Consider the following 20,939-nt stretch of genomic DNA (forward strand, 5'->3'; position numbering starts at 1 on the left):
GTTTACATGTGCATGGTTAGTTCCTTTGCATGTATTTGTGTATACTGTACATAGAAGGTCTCAGGGAGGCCCTACTAAGGAGTCTCCTTGTCAAAAAGGCAGCCCATGGTCACTGATGGGGGTAGGGTAGGCTAGTCCCATGTAGCAACTACCTAAGTGCTCATCCTTGACCATAAAAGGGAGATGAGTTGTCAGAAAGATCCCAGAAGCAAGGAAGTGGATCCAGTTCTGTTCCCTTCTGGTTGCTGGCAGTCTGAGGAAGTTTGGGGCTCATTTCTTTCCGGCTGAAGGGAGAGCTTTGCTCTGCAGACCTCCTTTCAGGTCATGAAGGGAGTGTGGGAGGCTGAAAGAGAGCTGTCTTTTGAAGCTCAGTAGAGCCCACTGGCTCTTGGGAGGACAGAGATGCACCTCCGCTCAGACCCAGAACATGGACAAAGCCAGGGCCAGACACTATGGGCATGTCAGAGTGCCTTGGGTGGCACTTTGGGTGCCATTCTGTCACAATGTCGACAGTGGAGTCTGAGTGATCATAGTTGTAGTGATGAGTGGGCCTCAGAGGCAAGATGTTCTGTAAATATTTTACCAAACTGTCGGGTTTTACAAATATTAACTGTATATTTCGTAAGATTCACCTATAACTCATGGAAAGTCTTACATCTAGCTAGAATCCTAATTGTAGTTATTACCAATATCTGTTACAGAAAAAACACACTTTTTGTTGTGTATTCAATTAGTAATTTGATGTTGAAGTCAGTGCTCTATTATGGAAATTTAACTTTTACAACAATATGCATGTGTGTATTCAAAACACACAAATGTACATGTGTACCTTAATTTACACAAGTTTGAAAACTAAGGAGAAGATTATTTCTGGTTCTGAAATTCATAAATGCCTTTCATTTGCTTTGGCAATGAAGCTATTGCCCGCTATATAATTGTAGGCAAAGTGCAGGTATTCAATTTGGGGTCAGAGCTTGGAAGTGTGACTATAGGTGTGAGCTTGGAAATATGACTGCAGGTGAACTGGGCTTGCTGCTTCTCTGGGGGAACCTTTATGAAGGGACAGGTGACCCCAGGATGCCTGACCCTCCCAGTGGAGCACACTGCTCTGTGTTATGTCCAGCTCTATATGTTGTGAGCCTGTGCATACTGGACCTTAAGACAAGTGTAGGCCTGGTCTTGGATGAAGAGGAACCCATGCTGTGCTACAAGCATGAACTCCCAAGGTGCTGAGAACGTGGTGAGTGTAGGACCACACAGAGTGATGCCTGAGCTTGGGAGAGGTGGCCATGTCTCTTTGTATCAATCATAAGGACATCCAGTGTAGATTCTATATTAGTTATGATGCTGACTGTATTAGTCAGGGTTCTTTAGAGGAACATAACTTATAAAATGAATCTTTATATATCTTATCTATCTATCTATCTATTTATCTATTTATAAATAAATAGGGGATTTAATAGAATGATTTACAGGATGTGGTCCAAGTGTCATGGAGTTAAACTGAGCTATTTCTGTTATATAGAGGAGTAAGAGACTGAATACAAAACTTCCCTATCCTACATCTCTGGATCCTCATTTTGTTTTCTTTTATTCTTATTTTATGTGTATGGATATCTTGTTTGCATGTATGTATGTGCACCATGAATGTGCCTGGTGCCCAAGGAGGTCAGAAGAGAATGCTGAACCCCTGGGAACTGGAGTTAGAAATGGTTGTGAATCACCATGTGTGTACTTGGAACCAAACTTGGGTGGGTCCTCTACAAGAGTAGCAGGTACTCCTAACCAATAAGCCATCTCTCCAGCCCTCTTTGTATTCCTGTTAAGGCAGATAATGTTTTAGAAATTTATTAATTCCCTTGTGGTCACTTATACCCCTGCCCTCCTGGGCACCATGGAGGAGATGCCCTCTTCCCTGGTCCTCTGCTAGCCACAAAGTACCCAAGCCTCTCAAGACTTATCTGTTCTCTTCTGTCCCCAAGACAGAATACCAGGCATTCTCCTTAGGGAGATGAGAGACTTGTTTCCGCCTCCCGTTTGACCTGGGGGTGCCAGAGGACCTCCTCTCTGCCCACAGGAATTCTGCTCCCAACACTGAGAGGCCATGAGGTGGCTTTCTTCTGTAGAGGGGTGTAAATTAAAAGTAAAGTAGAATTTAAAGTTCAGTTCTTTCATTCATCTACATTGAGTACTGGTAAGGCCATTGTCCCACAGGCAGGTCTAATTTCAGCAGACTGCTTCATGTGCCTTGTGTGCACGTGAGCAGTGTTGGTAGCAGTGGTGCAGCAACATTGGGACTGGAAGCTTACTTGGGAGGCCCAGCAGTATGTGCGGTGTATCTGAGACTATAGTCAAGAGCAAGTCCAGGTTCTTCCCTCCTCTTTTTCCCTCCCCTTCCCATGACTTTCTCTGCTTTTTCTATTTTTTCATCATTTCAGAACCAAGCAGGGGCTTCCCAGACTCTGAACTGAAGATGGATGTTATAAAGTAATCCCATAGTAGCTCAGAATTGAGTATAATAAAGAGTTCTTTATTCAGGGATAGACTCACAGATCACAGTCCTCTGCATCCAGAAGTGGAGCACATGCAAGCTTTAAGGCTGCATTTATAGTATAAGAGACCACGCCCAAGTGGGTTGGTATTTTAAAGGCTATTGGCTGAAGGAGTTCCCACAGCACTGAATAGTGGTTGTTTGTTTGGAGGGAGAAAGCACGGGGCAAAAGTGACCACCCCCTTTCTTTAGTCCAGCCTTCAGTTAGTAGCTCTAGCTTGAGCACTAGGTAGTTTGTCAACCACAGAAAGTTCTTTCCCACAGTTTTGGATCCAAGCAAGTGCAGAATCCAGAAGCTTGCAGAACATCTGGTGAGGGCTGCATCCTCTTCCAAAGAGGACCTGGTTACCTGCCTGCCACAAACCCAAATACATGTTCCCTTGTGGTAGAAAGCAGGCAAAAGATGAAAAGGTCCCCTTCATCAAGCCCCTTTGCAAGAAGGCCCAGCCCTGGTGACAGGATCACCTTTCAGCGGCCCCTGCCTCTCAGCCCCATCAAACTGGAGGTCAGCTGACAAGATCAGGATTTAGGGGCTATTCAGACCACAGCTCCTGCTCTGCCCAGGAGCTGCCTCACATGTGGATGAACACTGCATGCTATAACACTGCTGGGAGTGACCCTTAGAGCTAGTAGATCGTGAGTTTGAGGCCAGCCTAGACTGTGTAGCAAGACATTGTCCCCAAAACAAACAAGCAAGCAAAGGATGGGACTCTTCTTAGCTGTGATGAGCACAGATGAACCCTGGGGCTTCCCATTTCTCTGTTGCTGACGGTGTAACCTTTACTTTTCAGTGCAAATGGTCGAGAAAAGGCTTCATCAGGACGCGGTGGTGCATTGCTGACTGGTATGTTCTATGGCATCTGATTACTGTCTTCATTCCATAATTTTTCTTTTTTTTTTTTTAACATACCAATCCCAGTTCTTACTCTCTCCCCTCCTCCCGCTCCTCTGATCATCCATCCACTCCTCAGAGAGGGTAAGGCTTCCCATGGGGAGTCAACAAAGTCTGGCATATCACTTTGAGGCCGGACCAAGTCCCTCCTATTGGATCTAGGCTGAGCAAGGTATTCCTCCATAGTGAATGGGCACCAAAAAGCCAGTTCAAACACTAGGGATAAATCCTAGTCCCACTGCCAGTGGCTCCACAGACTACCCCAGTTACACACCTGTCACTCACATTCAGAGGGCCCAGTTTGGTCCTATGCAGCTTCCCCTGCTATCAGTTCAGAGTCAGTGAACTCCCATTAGCTCAGGTCAGCTGTTTCTATGGGTATTCCCACCATGATCTTGACCTTTTGATCATATTATCACTCCTGCCTCTCTTTGACTGGACTCTGGAAGCTCAGCCCAATGCTTAGCTGTGGATCTCTGCATCTGCTTCCCTCAGTTACTAGATGAAAGTTCTATGATGACAATTAGGGTCGTCATCAATCTGATTGATTTCACAGGAAGGCTAGTTCAGGCACTTTCTCACTATTGCTTAGGGTCTTAGCTGGGGTCATCCATGTGGATTCCTGGGAATTTCCCTAGTGCCAGGTTCCTTGCCAGCCCCATAATGGCTCCCTCAATTAAGATAGCTCTCTCCTCGCTCTCCCTCTCTATCTTGGCCATCCCGTTCCCCATGTTTTCCTCTTCCCTCCTCTATCCTACCCCCCTCCTTTCTCCCCCCCCCAAGCTCCCAATTTTCTCAGAAGATTTGGTCTATTTCCCCTTCTCAGGGGGATCCATATATGTCTCTCTTAGGGTTCTCCTTGTTCCCCAGCTTCTCTGGGGCCATGGACTATAGGCTGGTTATCCTTTGCTTTATGTCTAATATCCACTTATGAGTGAGTACATACTGTATTTGTCTTTCTGAGTCTGGGTTACCTCACTCAGGATGGTTTTTCTAGTTCCATCTGTTTCCCTACTAATTTCAAGATGTCATTGTTTTTCACCACTGAGTAGTACTCCTCCACCTATTAGTTTTGAGAGTGATTTTTACCTTCTTTTGTATGTGTTGCAAACATGTTATCAAAGACTCTACTCAGTTAGAACAGGGCCTGCTGCTCAAACTGCCTGATAACTCCTCTTTTGATTGGTGGGTGATGCCACATGGCACAGTGTTGTTTACTGTTCCCTGTAAGGTGGAGGTTCAGGTGTACAAATGAAAGCCAGAAGACCTCTTATCCATCCTCAAGTGTGACCTGTGTGTGCAAGAGTCCACTGCACAGTTGAACTGGTAGGAAGACCTCTCATTAGGTCCCAGGCCACAAAGTTAAGCTCTGAAAGACAGCCTGAGGTTATTGGGCACAGACAAAAGAGGCCCTAGCTCCACTTACTTGTCTGTCCAAGTGTATTCTTCCTTTGAATGAGCATTCTCCATAATAATGTCCACCTGAGACCCACACAAGCATGGCTCAGTTCTCAGCTCCTGAAACAGTTGACTAACCCCTGGTTTCTATAGTTGAACTAAGGTACTGGCCCCTAGAGCTGGTCAGGACAATGTTCAGAATGGACATGGGGGAGAGGAGCAGAGGGTTCCTAAGATAGAGCTAATGACCCAATCCAGGAGGTGGCTGGCCACCTGTGCCACCCTTTGTCCTCATTCTCAGGGACCAACTTCTCCCTATGTGGCATAGGAGGGCCATTTAGGCATGGAGCTAGTGGCCGAGTTATTGGGCTCTCCTTCACCTTGCTGCTGAAGAGAAATGGTGAGGTCCAGTTCCAGTGCCCTGTAGAAGATGCAACATGGTAGTATATACCTTTGGGATGGTGTGAAACCATTACCTGGTAAGGCAGATGGTCCATGGTAGCTAGAGATGCCTGGGGACTTCACCAGTCCTGGAAAAGGCTGATGCAGACTTCACTCTGGCCTCATCAAGTCCCAGGCTGCATGCTCAGACAGTAGAAAGACAGTTTTCCTGCCTGTTTTCATACCCCCGTCTTACAGGGTCTCCAACAGTGGTTCATCCCTGTTGGTTTGTTTGCTCTTGGGAGCACTTAGAGAGAGAAGCATCCTCCTCCTTGAAGCTGGGCCTACAGCTTTACTGGCAGTTCTATAATACTATCTTCTTATTTAAAGGAAATATTTTACTATTACTCTAGCTTACTTGGCCAGAGTGATGACTTATTGGAAATCTAACAGAAGACATCATGCCTTCTGGCCATGGGGAGACAATGCTGTAGTCACTCTGGAGTGACTAAGGATGGGTGCCCAGGACTTTGATCCTAAACTGAGGAAGAAGGTGGGATACAGAGAGGCACAGATCTGTTCAGGGTCATAAGGTCCCTTTCTTTGTTCATTACAGTGCCTTCGACTTGGTGAACATCCATCTTTTTCATGATGCATCCAACTTAGTGGCCTGGGAGACAAGTCCCTCGGTGTACTCGGGTGTCAGGCACAAGGCTCTGGGCTATGTGCTCGACAGGTAGGTGCTGTCTACTAGCCACCTCTGAGCATGGCTGAGGCTGCTTTGAGGGTACTTTGTGGTGGTTTCTGTTTTCCTGTTTGAGAGTAGCCCTCTGGAATATCAGCCCATAAGGAATGTAAATTCTCCAGCTCCATCCACTGGCTCAGCAGCCCCTGAGCAAATGACTGCACATTACTTTCCTGTTTTCTATGGGAAAATGAAGAGAGCTGGGCCTTGAAGAGGAGGGGAAATGCAATGACAACGTGGCATCTCAGAATTGCCATGGCTGTGTTTAGTTGTGGATCTAAGAATGGGTACCTCTGATGCTCTGCCTGGTTAACTCAAGGAAGCTCTGCTGCCCAATCATGGTGTTGCCCTCTTCCTGCTTTTGTCTTTTTCCTGTCCAGCAGGCCTGGTTGTGCTTCCTGGACACAGGGTGATCCCTGAGGAAGGGATGGTGACCTTAGTGACCACAACCTTCTGCTGGGACTCCTACATGCACCTCTGTCTGTGATATCCTGTATGATCCTGGATGGGTCAGGAGTAATGAAATATCATCCAGAGAAGATGGTGGCCTGTTGGGGGAGGCTGCCGGCGGGGCTACATGGCTTCTCTCTGACTTTGCCTACTTTCTCCCATCATTCAGTTTAGTTTTCCCACCTAGCTCTATTCTGCCCTGTCACAGGCCAAAGTGGTTTTTTTTTTCTTATTGATTAACCCATAAAACCAACACATATACAGAAGGACGTCCCACACCAGTGACCCTGACTGATAGAATGAATCTGGACCTGGGTACCAGTATCCATCTGACTTACAGATAGACATTCTCTGAAGCCCAGTCTGGAGAACACATGTGATTCTAGACTTTTCCTTATGGTCCTCAAATTGATCTTCTTGCCTTGTGATAGGGAAGGATCAACTCTGGTTTACTCCAGCCACTTCCTGCAGACCAGGGCAGATGGTCTTGGTTCTTCCTGAGCCTCACACTGTTTCCTGGAAGCCTGGCTCTGTCCTCACCCCAGAGCAAGGACGACACATTGAGCTCAGAGGAGAGGAAATGGGGTTTTATCTGGCTTGACTTTACTCTCCTTTCCTCATCCCATGCTGACCTCCACTCAGATCTTAGCCTCCCTCTGGCCTGCGTCTGGTCTCCTTATGCTTTTCCATCCCCCACACCTTTACAGAGCGCTTCCTGTCTGGTCTCTGAAGTAGCCATCTATGAGTACAGGCATTTTGCTGAGCAGAGGATTCTGCAATCCCCAAATCACCACCTGTCTCTGGGGCAGTCATATTGATGGTTGCTGCGTCCCTGAGAGAGAACACACTGGTTGTGACGTGCCAGGTCCTGACCCAGGCAGCAAGAAAAGAGTGGCAGGATGCAGGACATTTACTGAACCTATACAGGCTTCTTAGAAGTGCACCTGAAGGAAAAACAGTCCCCCAGAGCTTCCAGGGAGCCATCTCTAGTCACATGTAGCATGTTGTTCCCACACCATGAAATTCTTGGGGCAGACTTAGCAGACTCCCATGATGGGAGATCCTAGGGAGTGTGCAGATTTCCCCCAACATGACCAGCAGCCTAGGAAACTGTGTTGAGGGTCCCTGGCATCAGATGACATCCCAAAGAATAGCTGCTAGGGAGGTCCTTATGTTAGCCTTGAGCACAAGACCCGCCTCCTCCTTGTACCTTGAGAGAATTTGTGTGTGTGCGTCTGTGTGTGCGTGCAGTGTCTGGGTGAGTGTGGGCATGTTTGTACATGTGAATACACACATATGTTTGTGGGGCTTGTACTGGACAAATTTGCCGTAATCAGTGTGCCCCTAAAATAAGGGGCAAAGCTGGGTTCCCTGAACCATGGTGTCACTATAGGGTGGATTTGGAACCACTGAGCGCCTTACCATCTCTCTCTTCAGTGGCACATTAGGAACGTATTCCATGAGTTCCTCCTCTATTATCTTTATCATTATTATTATTTATATCTGAAGTGGTGCTCTGCACAAGGAGTCAGGAGATAGTGTCTCACCCCTGTGCCACCATTAGACAGGCACAAGGCTAGTGACCTCTGGAGACCATGTCATCATGCGAGAGAGGTCATCCTATGGTCCTTCTACTGGTTCCTTTCCTTCGTTGACCTCTCCAGTATAATGGAGGCCCTGGTGCTACTGGTATCATCCAGGTCCCTGCAAAAGAACCACAGATGTGGGGAACTGGCCTGATATTTTTCCTATTGTTGCCCCAGTCTGAGGGCTTGTCTTTAAAATCTGTATGCAGCCACACCTGTTCATCGGGACTGATGCCCGAGCAGGTACTACCAAGCTTGGAGCCTGAGCTCAGCACCCACTGTGGGATACAGCTCAGGCAGTTGGAGATAGGTTTAGGTGATTGACCCCCAACAAAGCATCCAATTTCTGTGCATTTCTGTCTTCCCCTCATAATCTATGAACCCAGAGGCCTTCATCCTTTGGTGTTCTCAACTCATTCTTCCTGACCCCTGTACTTCACCAGCCTCATTTTCAAGTACCTCTGGTGTGTGCCCTGCCCAGCCATGCTTGTGTGGAGGTACCATGATAATGTTGCCCACTGGCACCTGGAGTGGAAAAGTAACTGATGCTGCCCCCATCAAGACCAGACCTCCAAGGACAGTCCTGGACTGATAGTGTCTCACCTCAGGGTCATGTCTACATTTCAAGGGGATCGCTATAGTCTTGGGTAGGTGCCCCTGGAACCTCCCTCCTGGCAGGTTCCTCTGTGGTGCTGGTGCGTTCCTTCATGGGGCCGTCTTCCTGGGCTAGTGAATCCGCAGCCAGCAGCAAGAGCCTTGTCTGAGTGGTTCTTCCTGCTGTTTGCTCCATGGCCCTTTTTCTAGGACCTCCCAGGGAGCTGGGAGCTGAGAGAAGCCAAATGTCCATCAGTCCTGGTGACCATGGTCAGCTTGTCACTGTGGTAAGGCATTAGAATGTGTCATTGCCCTACACCACCATGCCTCCAGAAAAGCAGCCTTGGGGTCTGGGGGCCACTTTTCTGCATCTTTGCATTCCAATGAATGGCTTCTGTGGCGAGCTCAGCCAGCCGCAGATCCGGACCTCCGCAGCGGAGGGCTGGGCCGCTGGGCACAAAGGGGCACTCTGCAGGAGTGGTGAATAATGGCCCGCCCTTTCATCGGGAGGCTAACCTTTTGGCAGCCACCAGCAGACTGCATTTTACTGTGCTGATTGGGGAGGACAATGCTGTACTGGCCTTTGAATGGACACCGCCACCAACAGCGCTGTATTCACAGCAGCACTGGGAACCGTGTGAGCATTGTCTGCAGGCCCCACTGAGCTGCAGGAGACAGTGAGGAGGCTGGGATGGAGAGGCTGGCTTCTTTGGTTTAATCTCCCTGTCCATCCTGTAGGTCCCATCAGACTCAGGGATAGACAGTCTTGTATCCCTGTCCACAAAAGGGGAAGAAAGATGGTGTTAAAACCAAGACTCACCAATATGTCATAACTTGCCTCCAAATCTAAGATTATACTAAAGTAGGTTATAAGGAAAGAAGTCCAAGAGTCAACTCTCTAGGAGCTTCAGCTGTGAGCGGCATGCCTGTCTGCACTAGAACCATTGCATGCAAAGACACATGTGTCCCTGAGACACCTGGGAGCCAATGAGGGACTGACTTCTCACTTCGGCAATGCAGCTAGAGTTAACTTGCTTTGCATTCTTTCTTTTTCTTGGCAGATTTGTTTTGGAGTTTTGTTTTTCTTTCTTCCTCCCTTCCTTTCTTCCTTTCTCTTGTTTCTTTTTTTTTTGAGACAGGAACTTACTCTGTAGCCAAGACTGGCCTGGAACTCACAGCAATTCTCCTGCCTTAGTTGCCTGAGTACTCGTATTGCTCTCATAAGCCACCTTGCCTGGCTAGCCAAGACTTCTTGTGTCAGATAATGTGTCTATTTTTGTGTGACTTGTAGGTTTTTAGCCTTAAATAGTTACAAAAAATTAAAATGTTTTAGATTTATTTATTATTTTATGTGTATGAGTGCTTTGCCTGCATGTGTGTATGTGTACCACACATGTGCCTGGTACTCAATGGAGGACAAAGAGGACATTGTATCTTCTGGGACTGAGCTGTAGATTCTGGGACTCAAACTTGGGTCCTTTGTAAGAAGAAGTATTCCTAACCACTGAGCCTACTCTTTAGCCCCAAGTTTGTGTGTGTGTGTGTGTGTGTGTGTGTGTGTGTGTGTGTGTATGCGCACACGTACACGTGTGTATTGGTGGTGCTGAGCGGAGAGTGTATATATGTATTTATGGGGTGTTGTTTTGTTCTGAGACAGCATCTTACAGTGTAGTCCTAGCTGCCTGAAAGTTGCTTTGTAGACCAGGCTGGCCTTGAATATACAGAAATCTGCCTGTGTCTGCCATCTGAGTATTTGGATTAAAGGTGTATACTCCCACATCCAGTTATGAAAATGTTTTAAAGAAAAGCCATAGGTGGTTCTAAGAAGTTCAGGCAGGTTCAGAGGCCCAGGATTTTGAAGGCATCTGTGTTAGGGCCTGTGGATGCTGGGATGTCAAAGGCCTCCACCCTCTTGTGGCTCCAGGAGGTGCCTGTGCTGGTCACACTGCTGTGATACTCAGTGTGATATTCTTCTTGACACGGGGTTAGCCTTTGGGGGCATCTAGGGTGACTAAACCAGGACCCCAAGGCAGCAACTGTGAGCATGCCCTAAAACCTTCCCGAGTGCTTAGCCCATGAAATGAGATTTTTTTTTTTCTGCCAAGTGACAGGAGCCTTCAGTGTTCCCTTTGAAATGTGGCCTGGCTAGTTCAACAGAGACATTTTTACATTACAACTGTGAAACCCTGGCATAAAGCACCCCTCTGTCCCCCCATTATTTTCTCACAAACACAGTCCATTGTCACAGTGCTGAAGTTAATTTGATCAACATTGGGACATTTAACTTTTATGTCCAGTGAAAAGAGTTGTTTCATGCTCATTTTGGGCATTCAAAGGAAATGATTGCCAGAAAAATAATGTTCCTTGGGACAATCCGGAGCAATTAGTTTCCCAGGGAGAGGCTATGTGACGCCGGCTGCCACACAGCCCCTCTTTGTCGCTTTATGGATGGTCATCCGTCAGCTGTCAGGCTGCTCAAAGACCCCTCCAATCTAAATGTTTCTCTTTAGGCCGTTCCCAGAACTCGCCTTGCTGTTCAGTGAGCAGAAGAAAAGCACTGCGTCTCTAGGCAAAGGCGAGCTCCCTGCTAAGGATCTAGGTCATTCCGGAATGCTCTGCTGGCTGGCACAGAGCTGTGTCTTGCACCTCATTTGCTGCCCACTGCCCTGGAGAAGGAGTGCAGGTGTTTCTGTGGACTGTTCCTACAGCCTAAGTTTTGGAGGCCTCAGGATACCCACTGTCTGGAGCTCACCCTGCACAGCACAGAATTCCCACAGCAAGTTGAAGGGCCTGGAGCCCAGACTTTCTGTGTGTGTCACCAGCCTGAAATCCCAAGGCCCGAGCAATATGTTCTTCGTTTTACTAAGCATGGATCCAGGTGTCCGAAAAGCATGTAGAAGGCTGTGACGAGAAAAATCACACCTCCTCTCAGTGACTGACATGTGCATTTTGCCTTTCTTCTCTTTTCTGAAGAAATGAAACAAAGTAAGGTACCGTTGGTACCCTGTGTCTGTGTCCTTAGCCTCTGTGACTGCACGGTGCCATCTGAGTTCAGTGTCTGGGTTTCTTTGCATGCTCCATGCTATTGTCTCACAAGTTGTGCGTGCGTGCGTGTGTGTGTGCGTGTGCGTGTGTGTGTGTGTGTGTGTGTGTGTGCGCGTGTGCGCGCGCTACGTATGTAACTATTAGCAGCGATGCTCAGAGAATGCCGGAAATGGCTTCCTCACACTCAGCCTCCATCTACAGCGTGTTTCTGCTCTGGTGGCTTCTCATCAGCTTCCCCTTGGTGGAGCCTCACCACACTTTTGTTGAGACCCCTTTGGAGGGTCTCAGTATTTTACTGAATGGTGCTTTCCTCACTTCTGACCAGTCTTGGGGAGGCAGCATGATTTTTATTTACCTGGAGCTGGTGAAGCTAAGCGTTGCTTTGAGTGCTCGTGGGCACCTGAGGCTTACAGGCTGCTTACAGGTTTCTGGAAACCTCAGCTGTGGTTTTTCCTGCTAGATGCCTAATATAAAGCATTCAAAAGAGCTAAGGTTCTTGCATGTGGCCTGTGGGGCTTTTGTAGCCAGTGGAGCTGTCCAAATGTGAGGAGCATTCACTATCTTGACCCTATGCTTAGGAAACAGATGAGATTGATGACCGACTGAAAGAGAGGACCAGCCTTGTAGCCAGAAGGTGCGAATTAGAGGCCTGGAGCCCTCATTCTAGGGGTGCACAGTGGGCACAGAGTTCCCCAGCAGAGTGTGACATGTATCACCAAGGAGCCTGGCTTTTGCAAGCTTGGGACAGACCCATGTGGCTATGGCCCAGAATACCCCTAGCACATAGTGGATGCCCAGCACACTGATGCTGAGAGATGGAACCCATCCTGTCCAGAGGAAATACCCAGCCTCTCAAAATTCCACCAATAATTTTAGTCTTTACTGGAGTACTGGGAAAGTAGGTGGAGTCCAAGTTACAAGGAGCCTTGGCCAGTAGCTTACAGAGTCTAGGTATGACCCATGTCTTCCCTGCCTGTCCTCTTGTCCTTTTGTCCAGTGCACTAGGGCTGGATACTGTCCCAGGAAGTGCTGGATGCTCAGCAGAAGGCTTCAGACAAGGGACTTGACTGAGATTCATTTCTTGCAATTCTGGAGGCTGAAGTTCAAGCTAAGGGCAGCAAGCCAGGCTCTAAAAATGGCTTATGGACACTGTACCCTTACATGGTAGAGAACCAACAACTCTGGGGGTTCTTCCTTTCCTGTCAGGTTCCCTCTGACCTGGTTAACCTTCATGACTTCCTTATAGGCCTCTTCTCCAGTGCAGCAACCCTGGGTCATTCCCTAGAAGGAACACACCAAGCTTGGACCATAAGCCTGCTAAGGTACAGGCTGCCATTCACATGGGGAGTAGCAGTTCCCATAGGTCAGGATGGGGAAGGTAGCTCACTTACCAGAACCAATTGGTCCAGGTTGTCAGTGTTCTGCTGCAGGAAGCAGACCTATATGGTGCTGGGGGCAGGGGCCTCAGAGTGCCCTGGGCTTGATGGAAGCTGCTGGAGGAATGAAATGGGCTGTCAAGGTGGGAAGATGTCTGTGTGGCGAGGGCTATGCTTGGGGTCAGTGGACTAGTCAGGAATGAGGAATGTGGTGCACTAGGACTAGGCCTGAGGTCCTGCAAGCCATCTCAAGCTGTGTTGGGTGTTCTGTGGTCCTACTACTGCTGGGTTTTGCCTCTTTGCCTTTGAAGTGTTACTCTCATATCTCAGTCAGACCCTCTGTACTGAGGGCCCCAGGATTTCAGGTCTCATGGGGATAGACCTTGTCTCCAGCAGCACCTTCCAGGGGGTTGGTTGAGGACTGAGGGCCTGAGAGGTTTCAGACTGGTTGTACATTTATTTTGTTGGCTGAATTTGCTTTTCTGACTGGATGACTTATGAGGAAAAGAAACTTAGGAAATTAAATCACCCTCAAGTATTTTGGGTAATTTAGTCACTTTATATTATCAGTATTTTAGCTACATAAGATTACTTGATCAACAAACATGGTTTCTTCCATAGTTGAGAACAAAACCAACCTTCGTTGATCTCTAAGTTTATATAGACTCCGCAGTTAAAAGTAGAGTGCCAAAAGATTGAGCATCCCAACCATTGGTTGAAGAGTAAAGAGGAGAGAGAAAGCCAAGCACGTCAGGGGATGGCATGAACGAGTCATGGCTCAATCCACCTTCCAGACCTTTACAGCTCCTTGGTATGCAAAAGGAAGCAAGCCGCCTGCAGGCTATCATCTCTCATGCCCTGTGGGATGTTGCCTTGGTGCCCTCTACAGCCTCAGTGGCCTTAGGGAACGTCAGCAGGTCCAGGGCACCTCAGGGCTTCTGTGACATAGAAGTGACTACAGTTGAAAGGGTGACTTTTCACTGTGACTTTCCTCCTGAAGTCCAGAGCCCATTGCATTGTGGTAGGTAATGTCCTTAGATCAGGAACAAGGCCCTGGCCAGATAGAAAAAGTCACCCTTCCCCCAGTGGGGCTGTCACATCCTGGAATCACCTGTCAAACAAGAGACACCATTTCCAGGCCTAAAAAATTGATTTTTATGGCTCTTCTTGTAATTCTCTTTCTGAATAAGGCACACGATATTGATGTGGGCCTCCTTTTTAATCATAATAGCCACTGACAAGGTAATTAATTTTAAAACAACTCTTTTTTTTCTGGTCCAAATGGCACTATGTAGAAATTAAAAGTGAGTGCCGTGAGGGCCGCCGGCCTGGCACTCAGGCGATTGCCTCGGCCGTGACAGCCCCTTTATCTTGCTGCTTCTGTGCGACCTTCAGAGATGGGCGTTGTTATTAATTGGCTTGGGCTATTATATCAAAAAGAGCAGGGCAGGAAAGCATGATAAAGTTTAGGTTTTTAATGATAGTCTTACAGGAATCAAGACATGCCAGTGAAATTGCCTTCCTGGGTCATCGCAGGCCCAGCATGGGGTGCAGCCAGGACCCATCAGCACCTCTCATGTGAGGAATGGCCCCAAAGCAGCATTCCCTCCCTAAGCACACAGCATCTAAAGTTAGTGCACTCAGCTTAAATCTGAACTAGGCTTTTTAAATAATTTACTTTAACATGGATTCTGCCATTTGATTAGCCAAGTCGTTATGTGCTGTTGCTGTTGGCAGTTTCCGAGACCATACCTTTATGTTGCTCTCCAGGCCTTTGTCTGCATATCATCAAAACTTAGTGCAGTTCATTGTGTTTGATGCTCACACTAGCTGATGAGACAGAAAAGGACCCGGCTTCCACTGTCCCACACACGAGCCTGCAGGTCCATGTGCCCACGTAGACACCCAATAGTGTCCTGTGAATTCACTTCCTCTTGTGATGCCCTCACACTGAGCTCAACTTTGACTTGTTCTACATTCTCTGGTCTGTGGGTACCATTAGCCTCCCAAGATGCCTCAGCATAACCTCCCGGCAGCTTTGAACACTGGTTTTTGACCACAGGAAAAGCCAAGGTGTCCTTTCCCAGCTCAGAAATTGAGGCGTTTGTGCAGATTGTACTAGAAGAGAGGGAACCCTTGAAGTGAAGGTGTAGTCAAATGTATTTGGCTCAAGAAATCAGTACTGATGAACGCAAGTTAACTCTCTTCTCTGCTTTACCGATGATTCCTTCAAAGCCATGCCTATCTGTAGAGATGAATTCTAGGTGTGAAGTTGGATATACGTATCTGCAACCTGTGCACGTAACATATTAGTGATGTGTCTGTGATATGTACTTAGCATACGCCTTTGTGAAACATAGCTTCTGAAGTATGTATGTCATTCATGTGTGTGTAGATATTCATGACAATGAAAAGTTCAGATCATCTGTAATGTTCATTCCCATTTAGAGAAGTGTAAGTAGCCAGGCAGTGATAGTGCACACCTTTAATCCCAGCACTCAAGAGGCAGAGGCAGGTGGATCTCTGAGTTTAAGACTAGCCTGATCTACAGAGTAAGTTCCAAGACAGCCAGGACTACAACACAGAGAAACCCTGTCTCAAAAAACAAACACCTCCCTAAGCCTGGATGGAGCAGGGAGGGCCTTGGACTTCCCACAGGGCAGGGTACCCTGCCCACTCTTAGAACTGGAGGGAGAAGGGGGGAGGGTGAGTGGGGGAGCTGGAGGAAAATGGGAGTGGGGGGTGGAAATTTTGAATGGTATTATTTATAAAACAGTATAAAAAAAGGAGAAAAGAGGGGTGGAAAAGTGAAAGTAAAGGAAGAATCGTGTGTCTGCAATTCTTGCAGTCTGGGGCTGAGACAGGTGTTCTAGGCCAAGCTGGTCTTTGTAACAAAATCAGAAAACAAACAACAACAGGAAAAACACTAGTAAACTTGGTTAATCCTGGAGTCTTTATTGTTATGGATACTGGATTTCCTAAGGTACACAAGTTCCATGATGAGCATAGGGAGGACATGGAGTCAGCTCTCTCATTCCACATTTATGTGGGTCCCAAGTATTAAACTCGGGTCTCCAAGCTTGCACAGCAAGCATCCTCAACTGCTGGGGCATCTCACCAGCTCTGTTCTTTTCCTTTCTCATGGTAGATATTTTTGCTTACAAGATAAAATAGTAAATATTCAGACATAGAAAGTGTTTCTGTCCAGAATATGATAGCCTTCATTCTTTCAGCCATCCCTGCAGCTACTCAAGCTGGAGGTCTAAAATACAGAGTCAGGAAGAAGAGGGATGGACAGGAAGGAAGAGGAGACAGGAGGAAGTGAATATGTATGGCACAACACCATAGACACAGCACTCTCTTGGGAAGAGAGGCCCAGGCCCATCTTCAAAGAGCTCATCACTATGTCCAGACCATGGGAGTCTCACAGCTGTACTGGCCCCAAGCTGCCTGCCTCAAGTGCCTGCTCCCCATCCAACCCCCAAGAGGAGGGTAGGCTGGTCACAGTCAGGGAAGGTAGTCTAGGACTCCAAAACCAAAAGTGAGATGTTGGAAACAGGTTGAACTATGTGGAGATAGAGCTGGTTACAAGCTAGGCCACAGCCTTTTGAGAGTAGGTGAGAAAAAGGCAAGCAGGGAAAGGGGGAGGGCATCAGGCCTCTGGGTTCTAGCATACTGTCAGAACGGCTCTCTGCTTCCTCTAGACTCCTGGCAGAATTTGGGACCCGTTACTCAGCACTCTTGTGTCCCTGCCAGAAGCATTGGTGTCCTCACCCGAAGTCAGCATTGCGATTTCAATCAGTGGTTTTGTTGGTGGTGGTTTGTGTTTATTAAAAATATTTTTATTTATTTCATACATCTATCCTCCACAGTCCCTTCCTCCAACCCCACCACATCCCCTCCCACCTTCGTCTTCATGTCCTTTACAAAATATAACTCACTAAGTCCAGTTAGTGCTGCCTCCATGTGTGTGGGCATGGGGTCATCCCCTGGAACATGGGTACCCTATGAGGGGCCACACTTCTAAGAAAATTGAATCTCCCTTCCCCACTAACTATTAGCTACCAGCAGCTCTTTAGTGAGTGTAGTGAGGGCCATCTCCATCTTCACTCAACTGTTAGATGGCTTAATCTCGTGCTGGTAACCCCCGCTGATGTGGGTTCGTGAGTGTGGCAGATGTGCCATGTCCAGGAGACAGCGCTGTATGGCACTGTTCCCCATCCTCCAGATCTTCTTCTTCCCAACTTCCCTTCTACACTGTTCTTAAGCTTTGATGGACAGGGGTGATATTGGTGTTGATAAAGATGGTCCCTTCAGGGCTGAGCACTCAACAGTCACTTATCTTCACTTATCTTCAAGTCTTTAACTAGCCCTGAGTCTCTGTGTTAATCACTGGCCACGGCAGACAGAAGCTTCTCTGACAAAGGTTGAGTGCAGAACAGTCTATGGGTATAAACATATCTAATTGGAACGCGGGTCGATAATATGTGCATTGAGCAAAACAACAGTAGAAGGTTCCCTCAAGAGTTTAAGACCTTCACAGCCGTGGGCTTGTGACCAGGTTTACATGGCAGGCATGAATTTCCCCTGTAGAGCAACCTCAAATGCCATCAGAAAATGTTTGGCTTGGCTTGGGGCTGGTTAGAAGGGGAAAGTTGGTTATTCCCATAACAGTCATGCCACTCGTATACCACTGGGCATATCTTGCTGGTAGTAGTAGCGTTTTTTTTTGTTGTTGTTGTTGTTGTTGTTGTTTTGTTTTGTTTTTTTATTGTAACAATGCAGGGTCCAGCACTGGATAAACCCATACTATCTTTTCTCCCCAGCAACCTGCATATCACCTTTGAGGCGCTGTGAAACAGGGTGGATTTTCCTGGTCATTTGTAGATTGATTTCTCTATGTTCTACAACAGTGCTTCTCATCCTTCCTAACTCTGCAATCCTTTAATACAGTTCCTCATGTAGTGGTGACCCCAACAATATAGTTATTTTTGTTGCTACTTCATAGCTGTAATTTTGCTACTGTTGTTAAGCCATAATGTAAATGTCTGTGTTTTCTGATGATCTTCAGTGACCCCCGTGAAAGGGCCACTGTCCCACAATCAAAGTGCAACAATAGGACAATAGGGTCTTACCGTGTAGTCATGTAGTGATGGTGAGCAACCAAGAGCATAGATAATAGTCTATATTGTTTGGGAGAACTCTGGAGTCTCCCTGATCAGTAAGTTGTAGAGTGCTATCCTATGCTTGACACTGAGATTTTCATTTAATAGTCTATGTTTTCTGGGAGCAGTGGTGTCCACCCGTTAGAGTGCCAACATTTAAACTTCTTTTTAAATTATTATAGTATTTTTAAATTAGCTTATAAAGTAGCGAGTTTCACCCACACCCTACTCCTCTATCACTGCTCCTATCCTTCATTAAACCTTTAACTCCTAGTATTCCCTCCCTTGTCTGTCAGGTGTGTTGGCTGGCCTTCTCCCCTTTAGGACTTTTCGCCTTGTTCTTCTCATGGGCCTTTTCTGGCTTTTTAATGTCTATAGATACTCTTATGTTAAACTCACAAATCTTAAAATTTATGTGAAAAACAACATGTGGCATTTATCTTCCTGAGCCCATGTTATCTCATGATGTTTTCCAGATCTTGTGGGTTTTGTTTGGTTTTGGTGTGTGCTCATTGTACGGTACTCATTGTACAAGGTTCTAGGTTTCATAAGGTCTTTTTTTTTTTTTTAAGAACAATGTGGTGCATGCCTTTAATCCCAGCACTCAGTGGGCAGAGGCAGGCAGATCTCTGTAAGTTTGAGGTCAGCCTGGTCTACAAGAGCTAGTTCCAGGACAGGCTCCAAAGCTTCTGAGAAAACAGTGTCTTCCAGATACAAGACCAATGCACATCTGAACTCAGACTGTGGCAGCACGCACAGAGCATGCTCAGGTTCACAGATGGGATTCCAGTGCTGAGGAGGGGAAGTGGGCATGAAGCCCCACCCCTAACACAGAAACTTTCTCCATTTGATACCCATTTGCAGAGGAAAAGCTATTTCGCTCCAATGGAGTCTCACTGGGTATATTAACTATGTGGGCAGGGCCCATGCCCAGCAGTAGATGACCAACAGAAAACAATGATATTTTTATAGACTTTGTCTCTTACTGCTTTGTTTGGGCATTTTTTTTGTCTTACTGTTCTTTTGCTCATGTACTGTGGTTTCCAATTTTGTGTTTTTACGGGTTTTGTATGTGTATTTTCTTTGTTTTAAATTGTTTGTTTTTTAGAGAGACAGGAAAGGGCTTGGAATTGGGTGGGTAGGGAGTGGGGAGGATCTAGAAGGAGTTGGGGGAGGGGACCCATAATCAGAGTATACTGTGTGTGTGGGGGGGGGAATTTTTTTCAATTAAGAAGAAAAGCCAGTTCCTAGAGGTGATTCGGGTACATTCTCTCTGAGAGACAAACAGGGTCCTTTCGGGTTGGGTCCAGTTCCCCTTACTACTCCAAGCAGTGCTGGCACCCACTGGGTTAGCAGGAAGAAGAGCAGAAGGGACAAAGCTGAGCACAGCCTGTGGCCCAGCCAGACTTAACTTCCCTGCTGTGAAAGAGCTGCACTCCTCAGCCACCTCCCTCACAGAAACACTTAGAAATGGGAGTTGAGCTGCTGGCCAGCTCCACTACTGTTAAGATATGCATTCTCTGTAAATTAACATTTAAATTAAATACAATTACAATTAGAGGGAAGACAGGAGTGTGTGTGTGTGTGTGTGTGTGTGTGTGTGTGTGTGTGTGTGTGTGTAACTTGGCCAAAGGATACAGCAAATTTCACGTTAAGAGGAATATGAAAAGAGCTATAGGAATTTTAAAAAGAATGTCAAGCAAGGCCATGGTGGTGTAGGCCTTTAATTCCAGCACTCAGGAGGCAGAGGCAGGTGGATCTCTGTGAGTTCAAGGCCAGCCTGATCTACAGAGTGAGTTCTAGGACAGCTAGGCGGTTACACAGAGAAACCCTGTCTTGAAAAAACAAAACAAACAAACAAAAAAAGTCAAAACATCTTTATTGAAAGTCATATGAATCAAAGTATATAGGAATAGATGTTTATTTTAAAAATTGGTGGAAAATGGTAGATAGTCTCCAAAAAAAAAAACAACCCATGCTGACCCATGTGCTGTGTGAGGTGAGCTAGCTTGCATAGGAAGTGGGTAGAATAGTTACTGACAGGCCAGGCAGCCTTGTAGGAGAGTTAGAGCAGAGACTACTTCTCAGACTATTACACACAGCCCTGGGAAAGACAGCATGGTAAAAGCAGATGTTCAAGTTATGAGTGGAAAGGAAGGAGCCACAAGACAGCACCCACAGCCATAGCCAAGCACAGTACTCCACAGACATAAAAGCAAAAGATCAGATTCCAGTTCCAGTAGGGAAGACAGCTTCTCAGCCTGGGCCAGTGAGCATAGTTCTCCAGTCCCTCAGAAGGCCTGACCCATGGAACTCTTCACCTTCCTCTCCCGGGCAACCGGCTTCCTCCCAGTGACTTCATTCTGCCAGCTCAGGGTTTGCACACCCTTTATACTTTCCCTTTGTAACCGGTGTTATTCTTAAAATGTTTCTAAGATTTTGCGGTGCAGCTGCTAGCCCCGAAGAGATGGTTGTTGGTACCTGCAGGTGGGCTGGCGGAGCCCGCCATGCGACAAGCAGCTACAGTTTCCCACCTGCTGGAGGGCACGTGCCGCGCTGGCAGTGGTGGCTGGGTAACAGACACATAGACACAAAAATAGGCATAAGTATTTATTAAAGGAGAGGGGGGGGGCAAAGCCCTGTGTGTATACTGGGAGAGAACAGGAGAGAGAGAGAGAGAGAGAGAGAGGGAGGGAGGGAGGGAGGGAGGGAGGAGGGAGGAAAGCCCTGTGTGTATACTGGGAGAAAACAGAAGG

At 47.1% G+C, this 20,939-nt stretch overlaps 1 protein-coding gene across 2 annotated transcripts in view; it reads left to right on the forward strand.

Annotated features, from left to right (window-relative positions):
- The window catches only part of Inpp5a (inositol polyphosphate-5-phosphatase A), a 200,437-nt gene that overhangs the window by 134,991 nt on the left and 44,507 nt on the right, over positions 1-20,939 (forward strand). For both annotated transcript variants that reach the window (XM_026781193.1, XM_005351446.2), the window contains exons 7-8: positions 3,343-3,395; positions 5,839-5,958. In XM_026781193.1, coding sequence (XP_026636994.1) covers positions 3,343-3,395; positions 5,839-5,958 — 173 coding nt within the window. The remainder of the gene's footprint in view (positions 1-3,342; positions 3,396-5,838; positions 5,959-20,939) is intronic.

This window comes from Microtus ochrogaster, chromosome 8 (genome assembly GCF_000317375.1).
Source record: "Microtus ochrogaster isolate Prairie Vole_2 chromosome 8, MicOch1.0, whole genome shotgun sequence".
In the NCBI taxonomy this organism is placed as follows: Eukaryota; Metazoa; Chordata; class Mammalia; order Rodentia; family Cricetidae; genus Microtus; species Microtus ochrogaster.